Source organism: Lepisosteus platostomus, chromosome 8 (assembly GCF_059453375.1).
Source record: "Lepisosteus platostomus isolate fLepPlt1 chromosome 8, fLepPlt1.hap1, whole genome shotgun sequence".
NCBI lineage: Eukaryota > Metazoa > Chordata > Actinopteri > Semionotiformes > Lepisosteidae > Lepisosteus > Lepisosteus platostomus.
Window position 1 is genome coordinate 27,103,145 of NC_142618.1, and position 19,054 is coordinate 27,122,198.

The window sequence follows — 19,054 nt, forward strand, 5'->3', positions numbered from 1 at the left end:
ATATAAATATGTAATAAAACATTCTTGATGTTTTCCTTACCATAGGAAGGAGCAAGAAGAAAGCAACCAGGAATCCTTTGATGGTATAACACATCTCTTCTTATGATTCAAATTTTTCAGACAAGAAATTTGCTAATACTGGGTTGTTGTAGTCGTAAAAGTCTTCAGAATCTTTAAAATTTGTTAAACAACTGTGTTGACTTCTCAAATATCATCTCAGAATCTGAAAGAGAAGATAAAACATCAAAATCATAAGAATGCTGACAATCATATTAAATGTTTCAATCAAGTACATATACTGTATAAATGTGCACAGAAACAAGTATTAATTAATTCCACACTGAAAAGCAGAAAGAAAACATTATACACCTATGGGGCCTTCTTCAAATACATGGGTGAATGGCAGAAAGAGAAGGAATAGGAGGCTAAAGATTGATAAATTGGACAAACATCAGGGAAATGGGACAATGGTATGGCAGGTAAGAAGGAGTATCCAAAGAAACTCTGCTAGGGAATTATGAAAGACTGACTTCAGTAAATTAATGGAGATATTTAGAACAAACATTATTCACTTAACTGGGAGTAGATGTGAAATTTTTAAGGATAAATTTGGCCCTTTGTCTTGTTTGGAGACAACTGTTAAGAGTCCATATACTGTACAGTACAGTATATTCATATAAATGGTAAGGCACTTTTAGTAAAAGGTGGAATAAAGAGGATGTCTGTATAAACATGATGCCTTTTGTGTTCCTGACATGGTCAGAGGGGTCAAGTATCCGTATACTGTAGTTGTGAATATCTCTGTCTTTGTTTCCCCAAAAGGCTAAAAAGTATTGAAGTTCAAAAAGTCCCTTAAATATGGGTGAATTATCCACATATCACAGGCATAGTGTCAAATGATGCTTTTTGTATTGCACTTTTTGTGGACAACCACTTAGAAGTTCATTTTAGAGGCCTAGTTTATATTGCAAATTACAGGTAGTCCATGTTAATCCAAATACATAAGCCATTTTTAACTAAATACAGTGCATCAATAATTAAATTCATAAATACCTACTAAGTACTAACTACTAATAACTCATTTAATCAATAAATAAAGGAACTTTCAATTTAGGAAATATTTATCTGTATATATTTGTCATGTAAGACTGTATACTTATGGTCAAAGTTTAAGAAATTTAAGTGCCTTTTTTATTTTGGTAATGGTTAAATGCAAAGAAAGGTATACAGAGGGGGAAATAAAAAAAATTTGAAACATTGGTACAAGAATATATATTGGAAAAAAATAAGGCTCACCAAAGCAAATCTGTCAATTGTGGGAAAAGCTGAGCGTGCTTTAAGGCAATTCATTTTTTTAATTTGATATAAGCTTCAAAATTTTAAAGGATCAGCGTTCAAGGAACTAATACTTGGTGATAGTTATTCCTTAATGGGTAGTGAAGGATGCTGCGCCAATCAAAGAAATATACAGAAAACTGTTTTAGTTGTGCTTATTAAGCCAACTTCAGGACATGGTGAAGGAGCAAGTGGCAAATCGGTAACTGTCCAACTGTTGATAGTGAGGGGTTGGAAGAAATGTATGTACCTTTGAGTGTAAGTGGTGGTAAAAATAAGAGAGTTCAAATAGATTGTGTGCAAAAAATCTTTTTTTTTAAATAAAGTCAAAAAGGTTAGTGGAAAGCTCAGGGTATGATATTCTAGAGAAGTGATACTGTATGAAAGGTGGCATACTAAAAGTGACATACAAATAGAGATATAGATTATGACTTCTAAAACCTTGTAGGATTGGTCTAGATGGTCCTGAATTTATGAAAATGTGTGAATTCACAAACTGGTCTGAGTAGAAAGGAATATGCTATAAGAACTGGTTACAGACAGAACACGGGTAAGAATTCTGGAAAGTCCCACAATATTCAGAAGTTTATCTACAGATACACAACTGAGTGCATCAGGACACATTTTGGCTCTAATTGGATCCCAAAGAAGACGAAGATAGGTTACAGTTCTGAAAAACCTACAGAGAAACCAAAGAAGATTGATGAGGTAAGGGGACCTCTGGGGCAAAGGGTGACTCCCAGGGTGCAGTTGTGCTGACTCAGATGCAGGCACAGCATTAAAATGATGACATGAGGAAAAAGGAAAGGCAGCATGGCAAATCGTGAAACAGCTTGTTTCCAAGGCATAAGGAGGTTGGCCTGGAGAGCTTTGCTTGGTAAAAGAGTAACTAGGAATACAGTAGAGAACAGGCACAGGATCGAGATGGACTCAGTAGCTATAAAAGCTGTAATTGTATACGGATAGATGAGTGTCAGCCATAGCACAACTGATCACAGAGAAACCAAGAAAGCAGTTTCCTTGTCACATCAGCTGGAGCTCAGTGGCATACTGAGTCTTAAACACTGAAGTTTATATTTCTTAAAGCAGGGTAATGAAAAAGAAAAGCTACAGAGAATTGCATAGAAGGTCTGCTTATAGTGATACCAAAAATGAAAATGAAACCAGCAGTTTCGTTTTGATTTCAAATCAGCATAATTGTTTTGACATACTGAGTCAGTGGAAGCAAATAACTTTTTTCAAGCAGGCATGTGAAAAATATAACACACTAAGACACATGCATGGAAAGGTCTGTGTCTGGTGACAACAAATTATAAATTATAATATGAAAATGAAACATGCTAGCAAGAAAAACAAAACAAAAGCATAGTACTAATCATGTAGGTAAGTTCTGATGTCCTCCCAAACCTTCATTTAAAACTTTATTTGATATAGCAGAATATTATATTATGTGATATTGAAATGTAACATTACAAAAGCAAAAGATATTAAAAAACAATTATAGAATGCCATGAAGAACTGTATTTTCAAATCTCTACCCCAAATATTAAAATAACTGAGCCCACCATAGCTGACCACAGCTGAGCACATACTGTAGCTGAGCTTCCCCTGTTGCCACTATCAATGCTTATGTATCACCTATGATTGCAATGTTTTCAAATTTATACTGCCAGTTTTTGAGCACATGCACAGATATTTCCCAGAATGTGTACACCGCTTTTTTTTTTTTTACAGTGCATAGAAATGTTAATTCGTTATTGATCATACATAGTTTCTTCCATTTCTGAAACAAATCTTGAAGGAAACTTGCTTGTTACCCAACTGCGATATGCGAAAAGATTGGTATTTAAGTATGTACATTATGCATGCAATCAAGCTATCTCATGACTTTGATTTACAGTATGACACTCTCTGTCTTAAATCAGTTCAAATGACCATCAAAATTGTGCTGAGAAAAATAGGGACAGCCATGAACCTGCTGCAGTCAGCCTGAGCTTTTGAGTATTTTTGCTCCACACTTTATGAGCTCATTCACAACTATCAACCGACAATGCTCCAGATTATTCTAGATGTTGTTGCCCACATGAGACATCATAGCAGCAAGACTGTACCATTGTACTCTCTAATTGTCTGTCAGACTTGACTCACTTGTCAAATCATTTGTATACATCACAGACCACTGTCTAAAGAATACTCAACATCAACATCATCAGGCCCAGTGGCAGTGCCTTAAGACTAAAGTATCCTGACTTTGGCACTCTTTTTACTGGGATAAGCTCTGATTCTGCTGCGACTCTGTATTGGATAAAATGGAAAATAAAATGGAGAACACAACGTTTCGGCCGGGAGCCTTCTTCAGGTGTCAGGTGTTCTCTTTCTTCTTTATTTCAGCATGGAATAAACCTATTACTTGTTCCTTTGCAGCCTACGCATGCTGACGCAGCTACCCACCTGAACTGACACCTGAAGAAGGCTCCACGGCCGAAACGTTGTGTTCTCTTTCTTCTTTTTTTCAGCATGGAATAAACCTATTACTTATTCTTTAAAGTATCTCTGGTGGGTAGCTGCGTCAGCATACGTAGGCTACAAAGGACAAGTAATAGATTTATTCCACGCTGAAAAGAGAAGAAAGGAGACAGTTTCAGCTGTGGAGAGCAGGGTGTTATGCTTATTGCATCATGTTAATTTGTTCCCACCCTATTAATATGGCCATCAACAACATTTCAAGTATTAAGACAAATGAAGAGAATATTGTCGGGAATTAAAAGAGCCAAAAAAAAAGTAATCACAAAAAAGTCAAGGACCACAACACCTTTTTTGGTGAGGGCTATACAGTATATTTATAAACATGGTTATGTACCAATGTAAAGCTGAGAGTGTAACACTTTTTCAAGAACAACATTTAAACATTTTAAAGCTCCAATCTCAAAGAATATGCAAAAGTAAATTGAAGGAAAAAGAAGGATGATCTACGTACATCTGCTCTCAAGACGGCCATACTAATCCATGGGCTTTAGAAGCTGCAGCACTGCTCATCAGGTTAGAGGAGGCCCAGAGAAAATAAAGGCATACTATAAGTATACAATTTTTAATTCTTAAAAAATATTAAAATAACTAATAATAATAGTAACAGAGAAAAAACATATGACAGTGCAACTCAAAAGAGGAAATAAAAAAAATAAAAAATAATTTGTGAGGAACTGCTGATAAAAAAATACAGTTGTAAAACTATGGGTCAGTCAAACAGACCAGTCCAGTCCAATTAATGAAACAATGCAAACATGTTTGTTTACAAAAGGACCAACAATATGTCAAACAAAAACAGCACAGACATGTTTTTCTAATAGCTTTTCACACATACTCAAAAAATGGAAGGGATGGGAGAACCCATCCCTCATAAGTTTCTTCTTTTTTTCTTAAAGAATATGCATTTTTTTCTTCAGCAGGGTTTGTTTTTTTAGTAGAGTATTTTGTGTTTTGTATTTTCATGTGAGAATGTTTCATAGTTGTGGATCTAATTGTAAAGCTGCTGTAATTTCCACTAATGAGGACGAGAGCAACATTTTTCACAGTAATGTGATTCTTGCCTGGTTTTCTCAGACATCACTCTGGATTTAACCACCACCAGACAAACTTGGAACTGAAAATGACCATGCCTGTTGGAAAGAGGTCCACAGACTGATTGTTGCTGTTGTTAAGTTTCTGGCTCAGTGTGGCTTTCTTTCAGAGGAAACAATGAGACTCTAGTATCCCACAATAATGGTAATTACTGCACCTAGTCACCTTGTAATTATTGAATCAGACTGATCTTTTACATATGCTCTAATTAACATTTACTAGCTTCAATTGGAAAAAGGTTGCTTTCAGTCAGTTGCTAAATTTAAAGTTCTTTTCATCGATTACAATTTCAGACATTCTTTTATCAACTCACATTCATTGAGTGCAACATTTTGTAAGCAAAGCCAATGCAGGAGCATTTTCTTATATTTCTCCCAATAAAATGCCATACTGGAAAACAGATTTGCAATTCAGTATTTAACAGTTTTACTGTATTTAACAGGCCTACTGTACCAAAGCAAATTGCACAAGTTGATGTTTTGAGAATGCCAGTAAAACGTCAAGGTCACACAAATGTCTCCAATAATGAACTTGAAACATACAGTGAATCTTTTGAATGATTGCCTTGTTCAGCTTATGCTTTCAATTAAGTGGGGGTTACTAACAAATTACAGCTTGGAGACAAAATTCCTTTGCCCTTTTTTCAAGTTCTTATTAATTTCTGCTGAAACTCAATGTTCTTTGACATACACCCTGATCCTAACGAATTAAAGAAAACAGATGCAGCCACTCAGATTGCGCATCAAAACTCCATACTGCGTCAAGATGAGTTTGGCATGCCATGGTACACTGCCCAGAGAATCTTCAGTAGCCAAAGAAGGTTGATAGGTAGAACTTGTGGTGCATTAGATGTTCATGAAAACATTAGTTTAACTTGTTGCAGTACTTCTTTAAATCGGGTTAATATGGAACATTAATATAGAATCATGTACTGTAACCCAAGGGAAATATTAAAAGCTGAAAATAAAAATAAGTTTCTGAACGTCAATAATTTTAGTATTTATAGATATAAATATATTTTTATAGTATACGAGTAGCATATTCCACTTTCTTAATAAACATCTACATTAAATTCTTTAAGAAGGTCACTTGTGGTTATTTTGGAAATGTGTTAACATATTTGTTTTTAACTACAATTCGCTGTCTTATTATTGTAATTAATAACCATACACTTGAAGTTCTTGTAGAAAATGGAAAAATTAACTAGTGAGAAACTGATTTCTTCTTCTGCAGTTTTAAAAAATATTGTCACAGCAACAATTATGACAAGTTAGTTAAAGCTGTTTTTAAGAGAATGTAATTGTTTGCTTGTGTTTTTAAGGCTTAAATGGCAACACTTGCGGTTACACTATGAAATTAGAGACTGATTTAATTTTACTGTTCAAACAAAAGCTACCTCATTTTTCACCTCTCGAAGGAGGGAAGAAAGGCAGATGCAAGGGAGATGCAAACAATTTTTGTTGATTTCATAATATCACTAATCTTAAATAATCTTGTTGTTTATTGCCATTTTAAACAACTGGAGATCAGTGGTCTAATCTGGCCTGTAGAACTGGTTTTAACTCCTGACAGTATTCACACGTTTCCTCACTCATGTTCATTCATGTATTATTAAGATTATTTTAATGCTTACAAATAGATATACATATTGTGATATTATCAAAGATGTCAAAATGCTACATACATAATATTTATTATATTTCTATAAGAGAATATGTATATTCTCTTGTATAAGAGAGTCTTTCTTTGTTAAAAGTACAACTGCAAGCAAAAATTCTACCACTGAACCAAATCTACTTAATTTTGATGAGTTACTTTTTCCATTTTCTGCAAGAATTTCAATGAAACTACAAGCATATTATTTCCCATTAGAATAATAATGACAGCAAAATGTAGTTAAAAACAAGCACGTCAAACCTTTTCCAAAATAACCACAACAGTGGTTAAGTGACTGAGTTAAAGAATTTGAAGCAGATGTTTATGAAGAAGAAGGAATAGGCTAAAACTTACCAGCTACCATATGTTAAGGCAGGTTAAGGTTACACTACGCCACCTGGGAGTTTTAAAAAGTATTGCAGTTCTGCATTAAATTGTTTGAAAAAATAAATAGGTGTTGGGTATTACCCTAAGGTGTAACATGGCATGTTCATTGCAGCACGTAACAAAACACCCTGAGCATTCTGAACAGCTGCATCTGTGTATTCAGGAAAATTTATCTAAGTTGTCAATCAAATTTAGAATCTAAATATGTAGTAATGTTCTATTTACTTTTCATGAAATTGGAAAAGCTGGACACATCTTTACTTTGAAACCTTTGGACCACAGGTCTGCAGAGATTTCAAGAAACACTGCACTTCAGGCTGTTGACAAAAACTACTTTAAAGGATTTTGTAGCTAGATTATTATCTTAGTTTGAGATCTTTGAAACTACAGCTAAAAACAGATACCTTGACTTTATCATCAACATAAATAAAAAAAACCTAATAAAAAAACACTACAATAACCAAGACCAAGAAAAAATCTGCATGGAGTTATTCAGTGTTGTTCAGAGTTTTAAAGCAGGTACAAAGCAAACATAACCAGACTTCTTCAGAAGTATATGGCAAATTCGGATTTATGAAAATCTTCATCTACTTTCCGCATCAGAAATACGCCACTATGGTGTAAAACTCCAACACAAACGTACAGTAGCACTACTGTAGCTTACAAGTCAAATTGATGAACTGGTAAAGTTGAGAGTTTACGTAAAATTAGAAAAAACAAATCGGCAAAGCCTTCAAAACTGTTTTATCCTCTTTGACAAAAAACTGAAACTCAATACATCCAACAGCAAAGTTTCTGTAACCTGTAAAAGTTCATTTTCAGTAGACTGAAGTCAGTTGTATGACCTGCTTGCAAATGTCACTGATATCTGAGTAGTTTTGAAGCAGTAACCCAAAGGGATACAAAACCAGTCAGTTATCACGCTGAATGTATCTACTCAAAATTTCTGGCTTCTCACATGTAACCCCTTAGGTTCTTCTGAGTCATCAACAAACATATTGTATTTTCTCATGCAATGCAGTTCATGTTCATATTTTTTTACAAGCACCACTGACACTTGTGGCAGACCTCTCATACTCATCAAACTGCTAAGTGAAGCCACAAAAGATTGCAATAATTGCATTAGCTGAACTGCTGTCCACAGGTCAATGTCACTTTTCTGCAACACAACGCTTGTCATTTTAAATCTTTGCAGTACAATGAAACAAAACTGAGCCATGAAAACAGTGTGAAGGTTTCCCTTTTTATCATGCAGTACTGAAACCTCCTGTCATATTTTGAGCAATTAATTTACATCTTCAGATAAATTCTTTAAAGCCTCTCTGATGGAATAGTTCGGGAAAAGGGCTCATGTTAATCAGCACCACTGTTCCATTGTGTTACACACAATGTTTTAAGTGTCAAAAGCTACTGGCCTTTTACACTGTGGAAACATATGTTCCACCAACAAGTGGACAACACAAAAACAGTACAAGAACTGTTGATCCCCGTAGAAAATGCTTGCATTTGGACAGCTGTTTTCAATCTTATGACACCTACTTAATTAACTGAATGTGCAGCACAAAGGTCATTATGAATCAGCAAGTTTTGTTTACTCAGATTAGCCTGCAAATCATTGTAGTTTCCAGCCATACTGCTAGCATTGTGATACAACTGACCACGATTTGCTAAATCTAAAAACAAATCACTGATTGTGGCAAGTACACAGAGTAATCTGAATCTACTGTAAATGACTATTGTTTCAAAACCTATGAAACACTCAATTTTTTCCTCAGTTTACAGATCTGAAAATAAAGGTAAACTGTTTAACATGTCACCAGTAAGGTGTTGACTCCATAATAAACAATAAGGTTTTGCAATTTGGTTTTATGTTTATCATACATAAATTCATTATATTCTTCCTACTTCATTAAAGAAAAACATACAGTTCTACCCCTATGCTTTTAGCTGATTTAAAAACGTCTGAAAAACAGGTCATTAGTTATATAAGTGATATTATTTTCCAACATATTCCTCTGACCAAGGCAGGGTATTTCTGATTTAGGTTTGGACAAGCTAGTAGGCTCCATGCAAGCAAACAATTCCTAAAATGTTAATTAATCCTAGGTCTAGGATCACTGATAAACAGTGAGGTACTGTTGATCTCTCCAACCTGAAGAGCTGTTTTATCATTCCTATCGTTTTCTATTGTAGTTGGAGTTTCTTGCTCCTCTTGATCACTGTGCCTGACATTCACCTGCTCCAGCAGAAGAGCTATCCATTTCATCACTCTTGCCATCATACCCATTGGCATATTTTGAGAACTGTTGATTGAAGAGATCTGTTTCAAAAGGGAAGCTTCCTTAGGCTTTCAGATTTCCACTTGGGTACTGTCTCCACCTATGCTCCACATTTTTGCCTATTAGTTTTCAGTGAAAGGTTATACACATGTATTAGTTGCAGCAGCACTATTCAGAACAATTATTTTGTCTGATAATATATGTTAAATGATACACGCAAAATTATCTTGGCTAATCATAAACATTTAGACTTGAATTGCAAGTTACCATTGTAACATAAAACTTCAAAATGATGCAATAGCTGTTTGCATCAAATGCTTTTGCTAACTATACAGTAGCACAAAATATTAAGATACTGTAGCTACAGTACCATCACTGGGGAATGCAGTAGAATAGCCTTGTATATACTGAAGAATTTCCTTGCCCATAATTAGATAGGAAATTATCATTCATATACAGTACACTGGTTCATCCTGCTATGCATGGTTGTTGTGTTAGTTTAGTAAAAACATTTATGATAAATGGCAGGACCCTTATTCTGTTCTGGGATAGCATGCATAGGCCTATGAGGTAATCTGCCCATAGTGTTAAAGTGAGAAAAAGAAAAAAAACAGCAGAGGGTCTTACCAAAAAAAAGCCAAACATCTACAGAAGAGTTAACCCATCAAAGCACTAAAAAGTTCAATATAATATTAATGACAGACTATTTCTCCACCCATCTATCAAGAAATGAAAGAAATGTTGCCAGTCTCAGATATTCCAAATTATTCTACTTTACCATATTGTACCTCTTAAATAGCTTCTGCAAAAAGTGTACACAGTTCCTGCCCAAATGTCTTCATAAGCATATCAGAATATACAGTATAACACAGCCTTAACTCTCCAGTATAGTTTTTGTTTTTTAAGCTATTATACAGTACTGTACTTTAACCACAGTATCTTTTCAACTTGCTTTCCTCATGACATCTTTGCAGTGTTTCCAATTAAAATATCAATTGTTCTTGCATTCAAGTTGTAAAATAACTAAAGATATTTTACACATTACACATAAACATACACTGTATAGGGAGGTCAAAAAGGCAAGAATTAATGTCAAGGTCTTGTTTTGTATTAAGACAGGTTGTAAAGCATTTAATTGCATTAGAATATCTTGAACCCATTGTTAAGCAAATTTTACCTTTGAGGAAAACTGACTGGGAAAAATATTTCTAACCATAAAATGAAGCTTTATTTTACTAAAATACAGATCACATTAAATATTTCTCATCTGCAAAGGGAGATATGTTTTCATTTCAAATTATAAGTACAGTATAACATGAAAATGAGAGGTTTGAAGAAGCCTAATTAAAATCCAGGTCTCAATATTCTATAAAAAAGACAAATGTTGCACATTCAGAACTGCTAAAACCATCTTCATTTACTGTATACTCCCACATCATCTATTATGTTTCAGCAATCCAAATGGTGCATAAATATCCACATTCAAATGCTGAAATGAAAAGAGAAAGAACTATTAACAAATAGTGTGGAGTTAAAACTTCAAACATGATTCACCCAGAATCACACTTAATTTATCTTATAATATTAACAATATAAAAAATAAAATTAAAACCATCAGTGGCAAACAGCATTAAAAAGTATTTAAAATAAAATAGGAATTCTAGTTAAATCTGTAGAGCAAATAAAGATGTAATGTAACTTAAAGATTATAGTGCAAGGTCACAGATATGCCCCAGCTAGGTAGAAACTTGATAATTATCAATTTTGGCAAAAATGGTCTGAACAACAAAAGTAATGCAGATTAAAGAAAAAAATAATAATTAATTTGTTTCTCACTTAAGATGTTATCTATGTAATCTATATGACAACTTTTATTATTAAAAGTAAGCAAGGTAAATGCAGTCATGAGGAAGCAAACTGCAGCACTTGGAAAGAATCCAAGCAAACACAAGAACATACAAACTCCACACAGATAGCCCCCAAGGAATTAAACCCAAACGACCAGTTGTGTGAAGCAGCAATATTAGCCGCTGCATCACTGTGTATCCCAGCTTTCAAACTGTTTGTTAAAAGACTCTAGGTACAGAAAACAAAAGCCACAGTATGTTGTTATCCCTGTTATTCACCTGAAGAAGGCTCCACGGCCGAAACGTTGTGTTCTCTTTCTTCTTTTTTTTCAGCATGGAATAAACCTATTACTTGTTCCTTACCACTGATATTGCTATTTGATATTTTAGAATTTCTCATGACATCTTTGCAGTGTTATTATACCTTATTCTTGTCTCTTCAGTACACGCTGTGTGAGTGTGTTCTAATTAAATATGAAAATACATTAATTGCAACAAGTAAAAAAATAAACAAAAAGAAAATGCAGATTATGTTAAATATTTTATCCATTTTTGAAGCATTCGAGCATTAATGGGATTATTTATTTTAGAGGAGCTTATGTAGAAATAAAGATTTTTAGTGTCAAAACTGTTTCACTTTTTGTTGCATCTTTTTTGTTGCAAATATAATGTTGATTTTTAGGTTAACTCTGCATTACCCAAGAATCGAACGGATTTCTACCGTAACAAAAATAATTTCTTGGTCTTTGGAAATGTACTTGTATTAACTTAAGCTATTTTTATCACACTTAGCTACTTGTATGTGCAATGTATGTGAAATACAGTACCTGAAACGGTTATACTTAAGCAGTTTCTACTAAGTATGATTATTTTTTACAGTTTTTGATACTTAAAAAATCCCAGATAAACTGTATAATAAATTCCTACAGAATTAAATAATTAGATGCCCACACCACCTGTATGTATACATCCAGTACATATAACTCAATGATCTCATATTTTGACCATGCATCATCTCCATCAAACGCAGACTGTGCTCAGTAAAGAGCAGAAATGTCAGTTCAACGAAACTGTCCTTTGTTAAGCTTTCTATATTAACAGAATATATCTGTTTTCAAAGTTATTTTCAAATAAGATGTGTTTTATTTTCCTAGCACATGTGGCACTAACATTTTAAAAGAATAATTACTCTGCACTAGGCTTGAATGCTTGTATGTATGTAATACAAATCAGAATAAAATATGGACCATACTGTATATCTGTAATACAGTCCACTAAAAGACACCACATAAAGAGGTCTTAACAGCTTTCACACACTGAGGGATGATTAGTTTAAAAAGAATGGCGCATGTTATGCTTGTCACTACCTCCATGGAATTCTTTATCAAAACATGGCTAAACACATTTGAAATATTAGTATTCAGTGAACCATTAAAGAATGCATTCTTTTTTTTCATAGATCAAAAAAATGTCCCTATAGTTGAGTGTTATTTTCATTTGACCACTGCTGCCAAACATAAATAAAAACATATCACCAGACGCAACAACCCACTCTGCAGAAGACTGAAAACGTGAAACCTTTTTATAAGATTACTATCAATACTTTTATGTACAGTATATTACTTTTAAGATTTATTTTTGTTTCCATTCTAAGCACAACTATTCTGTCAGTCACAAATATGAAAGAGCACATTAAGAGGATAATAGATAATAAGGGCACACTATCCTGCTTAACTGCAGTGACTAATAATTCTGGTGCCTCCCTGTAAAAATTCTAATTCGAATTTTTTGCATCAAACTCTTTTTAACATTGCATGACAGAGCTGAACAGTAAGAAGAGCAATGCTCATCTCTCCTATTCATTGTCATAGAGTACGCAATTTCTGAGATACCATTAAATTTAGCAGTTCAGTATATAATAATTTCTATGAATTAGTTAGAGAATGTGTTTTAGAGATGCCAAAATATGTTTCTTTTAACCAAAAGGCAAACCAATTAAATACTAAAAGCACGACAAGAAAACCAATTAGTTTCCCATATATTATTTAGGATTTATTTTATGCAACATAACCATTTATCTGCACACTAATAATGGTATTTTCACCTTCTTTATATACAGCCATAAATTAATGACCAACATCTCAAATTGTATGTATTGCTTTTTCAAAGATATTTTTTTCTAAATCTATTTAGATGAACATAAAGGAACATTCTGGTTTTGTAAGAGTGAATTATTATTTCCCAGCAGCACATTATTTCAAGACAGAAGTCTGTACATCTTTTCTTTCATATACTGTGCAGCTCATGAAAATTAAACTGCACTATTTCTTTATAATTGTTGCTTAAATCCTTCAATACATGTGCATTCTGGTTTGTGAAGGATTTGCTTCTGTTCAGCTGCCAATGACAACAACAATCGCCCTCAGGGCAAGGACAAATCCCTCAGGGATAATCAAAATAAGGAATGTACAGTATTAAGGAACTGGTCTGAGGTTTATTGTGAATGTGCAGACTTTGATTAACATTGGTTATTTGACATATTGTTATATGTTGATTCAAATAGCTCACAAGTGGACTGGTGCTCATTTTAGAGACTAGTTTTCATTCTCTATTTAGCCCCACTATCGTGGTAGAACAGCCCCTGGGACCTTCCAACAGCAAAACAGAAAAATGTTTCATTCACAACCATACAAACATTAAATTAACAGTTCCAAGGCAACACATTTCCCCATAATATGGCTTTTGAATCCAACATTGTAAACATTCATCAATTTTCTAACCGCTGCATTCAATTCAGTGTCACGGGGGAACAGGAGCCTATCTTGTATTATACATTTCAAGTGTATTTTAAATATATTTGTAAAAAGACGACATGTATTGGGTTTTTTTTAATATTAGAACACAAGATTCTCTATGTGCTGCACTTAAGGACCACTATTAATTTAAAAATTAAGCTAAATGTATTTATTACATCTGACAAATATACCAAATTACAACTACCAACGAAATGTTCTGCTGCTTTTTCATTGTTGACAAGACGTCTATATTTATTGAAAGACAAAATAACATTACAATTAATCAATGGTAACAACAAAACTACTGCACCTATATAGGAATTTAGACTTTAGCGTTTAGCTGAAAAGTACAAATATTAAAATCAATAATAAAAATGACTACGCTAAAAAATAAATATAGCAATGTACTGTAGGATTATGCATAGTACCTAAATAAGGCACTGCTATCGTTAATGCAGGTATAGTGTCTATAAATCATATGGATTGCTGTCTATCTTGAAAATATAGCCGCACTACATTGACCACGGAGTTGCATTTGGGTGTGGTGTGACTGAAAAATAATGTTTTTTTATGGTAAAGTTAATAACTAAAAGTTTGCATGCTAGAGTGGAACCTTGACTATTTCAACTGTAATTCTGTTCTATTTTTCAATTCTCAACTAATAAGAATTTCTATACTGTAGGTACCTCTGACTAACCTTATACAGTATTTATTGCAAGTCAAGATCTTGTGTTGCATTCACCATTCTTATTAACTTTCGTAAATATTTCAGAATGCAAACGCTAATCATATGTGAGAATTTCATTATTTTCCTTCTAAATGAAAATCACTAGAAGGAAGAATATAAAACTGACTAACTGCGACGCATTTGAAAAATCGCAGCAAAGAACACAAAAGAACATTTTGTTTTTCCACAATGAACCAGAGCTCGACTTCTGTGTTGTCAATTGAGTGAATGAGTAATCTTTCAATGCTAACCGCGTTCTACCTATTATGCTGCATTAATAAATACCATGCAGACTCCGGCTCTACTGTTTTTCAAATACTCCACCAATTGCTTTGAAAAAAAAACAAGCGGTATTTCTATATACCCGAAATGACATTAAACAGATACCACATATAACAATACCATAATATGATTTTAAAAATCACAAGTATTTACATCCATTAACGTTGGAATAATAACGTCTAAAATATTCCTCGTTTAAACCTGCTGCAAAAGATTACTCGTTTTAACGAGAGCACGAGCCGTTTCTCCTGTATAATCATCGTTCCCAAATGCATTAAAACAAAGTGCTCATAAATGATATTTTGATGTATTTTGTCAAGAATAAAACGCTACAACATATTAAATGCTATAACACGGATTTTATCATGACATTTACATTCCCTTTACTTTACCAGCTCTGAAACAGCTCAATCGCGTTACTTTCCCCCACTGTTGTCTGAATGCAGAAAACACAAGCCAGAAAACCAAATCCTTCAGCAATACTTATAGATTACAGAGGAAATGGTTGGCTTTTTATCTGCATATTTTTGTTACTTTAAGAAAAAAGGAAGATTTTATCACGTAAAAGGAATAGAAGAATCACAACCTTACCATTGCAGTTGTAATATCTCGTGGAATGACGGTTTCAAAACACCTCCCAGTTTTGAGTTCAATTCATTCACGTACAGCTACTGTAGGTCGTTTCCAAACCGAAAAGCGCCTACAAATGACAATCAGGTAATGCTCAGCGCATTTTTTCCTTTTCTGAATGCGGGGGTGTAGTACCTTTTTAATAGGTTTTTACTTTAGATCGCAATCCTTTACTGAATTAAAACAGCTATCTTTTGCAACGAACAGTTTCTTAGTCTTGATGACAAGATTAAGACGTTGCAGCCTGAAGTACTATTATGGGGAGACACTGGTTCATGAACGGGGTGTTACTGTATATCCCGCGAAAGAATTATAATTCGTGTAAATGTTCAGACATCTAACCATGTCCAGCTGCTTTGATATATAGATTATATAATTATATATGTGGTCAAATAAAGTAAGAATACGTTTATTTTCTTCTTAATAAACTGTGCGCCTTCCCGGCAATGCTCAACATGCTTGCAAGCAGCTACTTCTTGCACCCCCGAAGCAGATGTTCAGAGCCAAGGGCCAACCAATGAAACTGCACTCTTTTATTATACGCAGTGTATAAAGGTTCGGTGAAAATGCAGGGCTAGCGCAAAAGCCCCAATTCGGAAATAATAAATGTTAGAATATTATTTTGTTGCTTATGGTTATCATTAAATATCGACCTTGCTCCATCATAAACAATTCTGTACGTGTAATCGATTTATACAGTACATGCAGTACTGAAGCTGTCTGCAAAAAAAGAACTAAGGAAAGACGAATGCAGTAGGTAATGTTCACAATGACAGATTTTTTTTTAAAAGAACACTGTTGAACGTGCATTTCAGCAATTGGATGATTGCTTAGTATATTTTAGGGTTCAAGAATCTTGAATAGCCATATAATCGAATCAGAAGGGGGAAGTGTTATCGAAAACGTACATTCAATTACGCGAAACAAAATACTGAAATAAAGTGCAAATAGAATAATGTACATGACCTGTGGGATTGATATTTACCGATGAAAGAATCCAAATTAAATACAGATATACAGTACTGTAGGAGTATTTGCTGTAAAATGCTTTAAAAGGGTAAATATGTTACTACCATGGCATTTTAAGGCTATGAATTGCAATACGTAGAATGTTGATATTTTGATTAGGCCAATAAATTTATTTTTTTCCAAATATTTCATTTTATTCCGCTAAGTTTTAGCATCATGCAGTTATCTGTTGGTAGGTAATGGCCATGTGATATTAGTTATTGGTGATGTTAGAATTGGAAGTTCAAGCAGAGTGCACTGCTATTGGTGCAGAACGTGTCAACAGTAAAACCCAAGTACTGCATTAGCTTTTGTCCAACCTTAAGCACTGAGTGTTCTTCTGTTTGGTTGTACGGTGAATGATGGGTTTTTAAATATTCTGGTTCAGTACCCTGGCAGATACCCAGGTTTCTCCAAACGTAAAGAATTCTGTAACAAAATATACCTACAGTATACTGTACCTGCAATGTTGTCTCTATGGCAAATAGCAGAAGATACACTTTAAACCAATATTTAAAAAGATGCCGCCTTCTTTTGTGATGAAACTGCGCCTTTTTATTTAGAAACATGGCTAATTTCGTACCATTGGCAATTAAATGTTTTGCCCATTCTTCATCTAAAAATAAAGATTGGTATCACTAGAATCCATCCATCCATTTTCTAGCCATTGTAATCCAATTCACAGTCATGAGAGTAGGAGCCTGTCCTAGCAAGCAACAGGCATAAGGCAGGATACACCCTAGAGCGGACACCAGGCCATTGCTGAGCAGACAGGCACAAACTCACACACTCACATTTTCCCAGAAGCCAGTTAACCTACCAGAAACAGAAGAATCCGGAGGAAACCCACGCAAATATGAGAAAAGTATTCAGACGCCACACAAAAAGCACCCCAGGTCTGAATTGATCCCAGAGCCCCAGATCTGCGAGCCAGCAATGTTAACCACTGCATCATCATACTGACCTGCTATAATTAGAAATACAGAAAATTATGTTATAAAATACAACATTTAATGACTTTATTATGATATTAGGTTTTACAAATCCATAGAAGTAGACAAATCCATAGAAGACATGTCAAACACCACTGATGGGACCTTCATCAACAGAACACAAATAATAGTGTAATAACATTTTCTAAAAATATGGAAACATAAGGAAGGTTTCAAACTAGAGAAGGACACTGAACCCATTGTGCTTGTTTGGCTGGTGGTGGTTTATTGATCTGAGGAATTCACCCGGCTATTTCTTGATTTCCCAGGAACTGGCTTCAGCAACATGGCTTTGTAGCATGTGCCGGACACCTAACATCACTTGTGTCAAAGAGTAATTCATTTGGATTGACACTTGCAGAATACAGAATGATCTTCAAAGCTTGCAAGTCTCTTGTGAGCTCTTCTGCTCAAAACTAAAGAGACTTAGTCTCTTTTTCCTATCTGTCTGTGGAATAACCTTTAAATCCCTGAACTATTCTGGCAACCATTCTTTGAAATGTGTCTCAGATATTAACAATTTTAAGACCATGAGAAAGGTTGCAAAAATTAGAGAATGTGTTCTTCTCATCTTGCTTGTTTGGTAATTTAGTAGTAAAGTAAATCTATACAGTAATTTCATCAAACCATTTCCTGAAGGAGTACAATGAGCCTTAACCACCCTATTGGAAGTCCTACTTTTCCTATTGGAAAGTCCAATTCCTGTTGGAATTTCCTACTTTTTGTACTAAATTGATTTCCTTTTGCTTTTCAGTTTTCATAACTCTGTCCTTGCTTCACCAACAAGGCCTGAGATAGTTCCCTAGATGGATTTCATCTAAATTTCTTGGATTTTATACAGTATATTTGGATTAAATATTTCTCTTTTTTCTAGACTAAAGAGATTGAATTCTGTTAACAGTCCTAAGACCAGGATTCTTTTTGCTGTTAATTTAAATAATCAACAGTATTATCATCTGCAAATCTAACTAGGTAGCTACCTATACAAGCTTTCAAATGAACAAGTAATAGGTTTATTCCATGCTGAAAAGAGAAGAAAGAAAACACAATGTTTTGGCCAAGGAGCCTTCTTCAGGTGTGAGAAAGACTCAAATGATGTATATCAATGATAAAAAACAATTGGCTTAAAATGGATCCCTGAAAGTCACCGGTGTTTTAAGTTTACAACTAGAAATGGAAATGCAGTGAAAACAATTCAAATGATATTCTAATTGAGGTCTAACTTGTGCATTTTATATCCTTAACATTACTTCCATTAGGTTAAATGATGCACGTTTTACAACATATCCTAGATCTTTTTGGCTTTTATTGATTCCCCAAATTGCCCACAAAAATGACAATGATGAATCCATATAAATTCCTTTTCAGAGGTTGATTGTTCTCATTTTGTGTTCCCTATCAAATATTTATATTGTACATTTGTATTACCTATGTGTATGACTTTGTAATTGTCTAAATGTTCTAGGCACCTTCCTTGTGTAATATATATACTGTATAT

General features: G+C 34.1%; 1 protein-coding gene across 9 annotated transcripts in view; it reads right to left on the bottom strand.

The window, feature by feature from the left end:
• LOC148657144 (pituitary adenylate cyclase-activating polypeptide type I receptor-like) overlaps nucleotides 1-19,054 on the bottom strand; it is a 189,352-nt gene that overhangs the window by 115,709 nt on the left and 54,589 nt on the right. For 3 of the 9 annotated variants that reach the window (XM_088643024.1, XM_088643020.1, XM_088643014.1), the window contains exons 1-2: nucleotides 15,518-16,014; nucleotides 41-223 (exon numbers count right to left, since the gene is read on the bottom strand). In XM_088643024.1, coding sequence (XP_088499150.1) covers nucleotides 41-94 — 54 coding nt within the window. In that variant the 5' untranslated portion in view covers nucleotides 95-223; nucleotides 15,518-16,014. Of the gene's footprint in view, nucleotides 1-40; nucleotides 224-9,232; nucleotides 9,395-15,318; nucleotides 15,437-15,517; nucleotides 16,016-19,054 lie in introns of those variants that run through there. The other 6 variants (XM_088643025.1, XM_088643019.1, XM_088643015.1 and 3 more) reach the window with 5 other exon arrangements.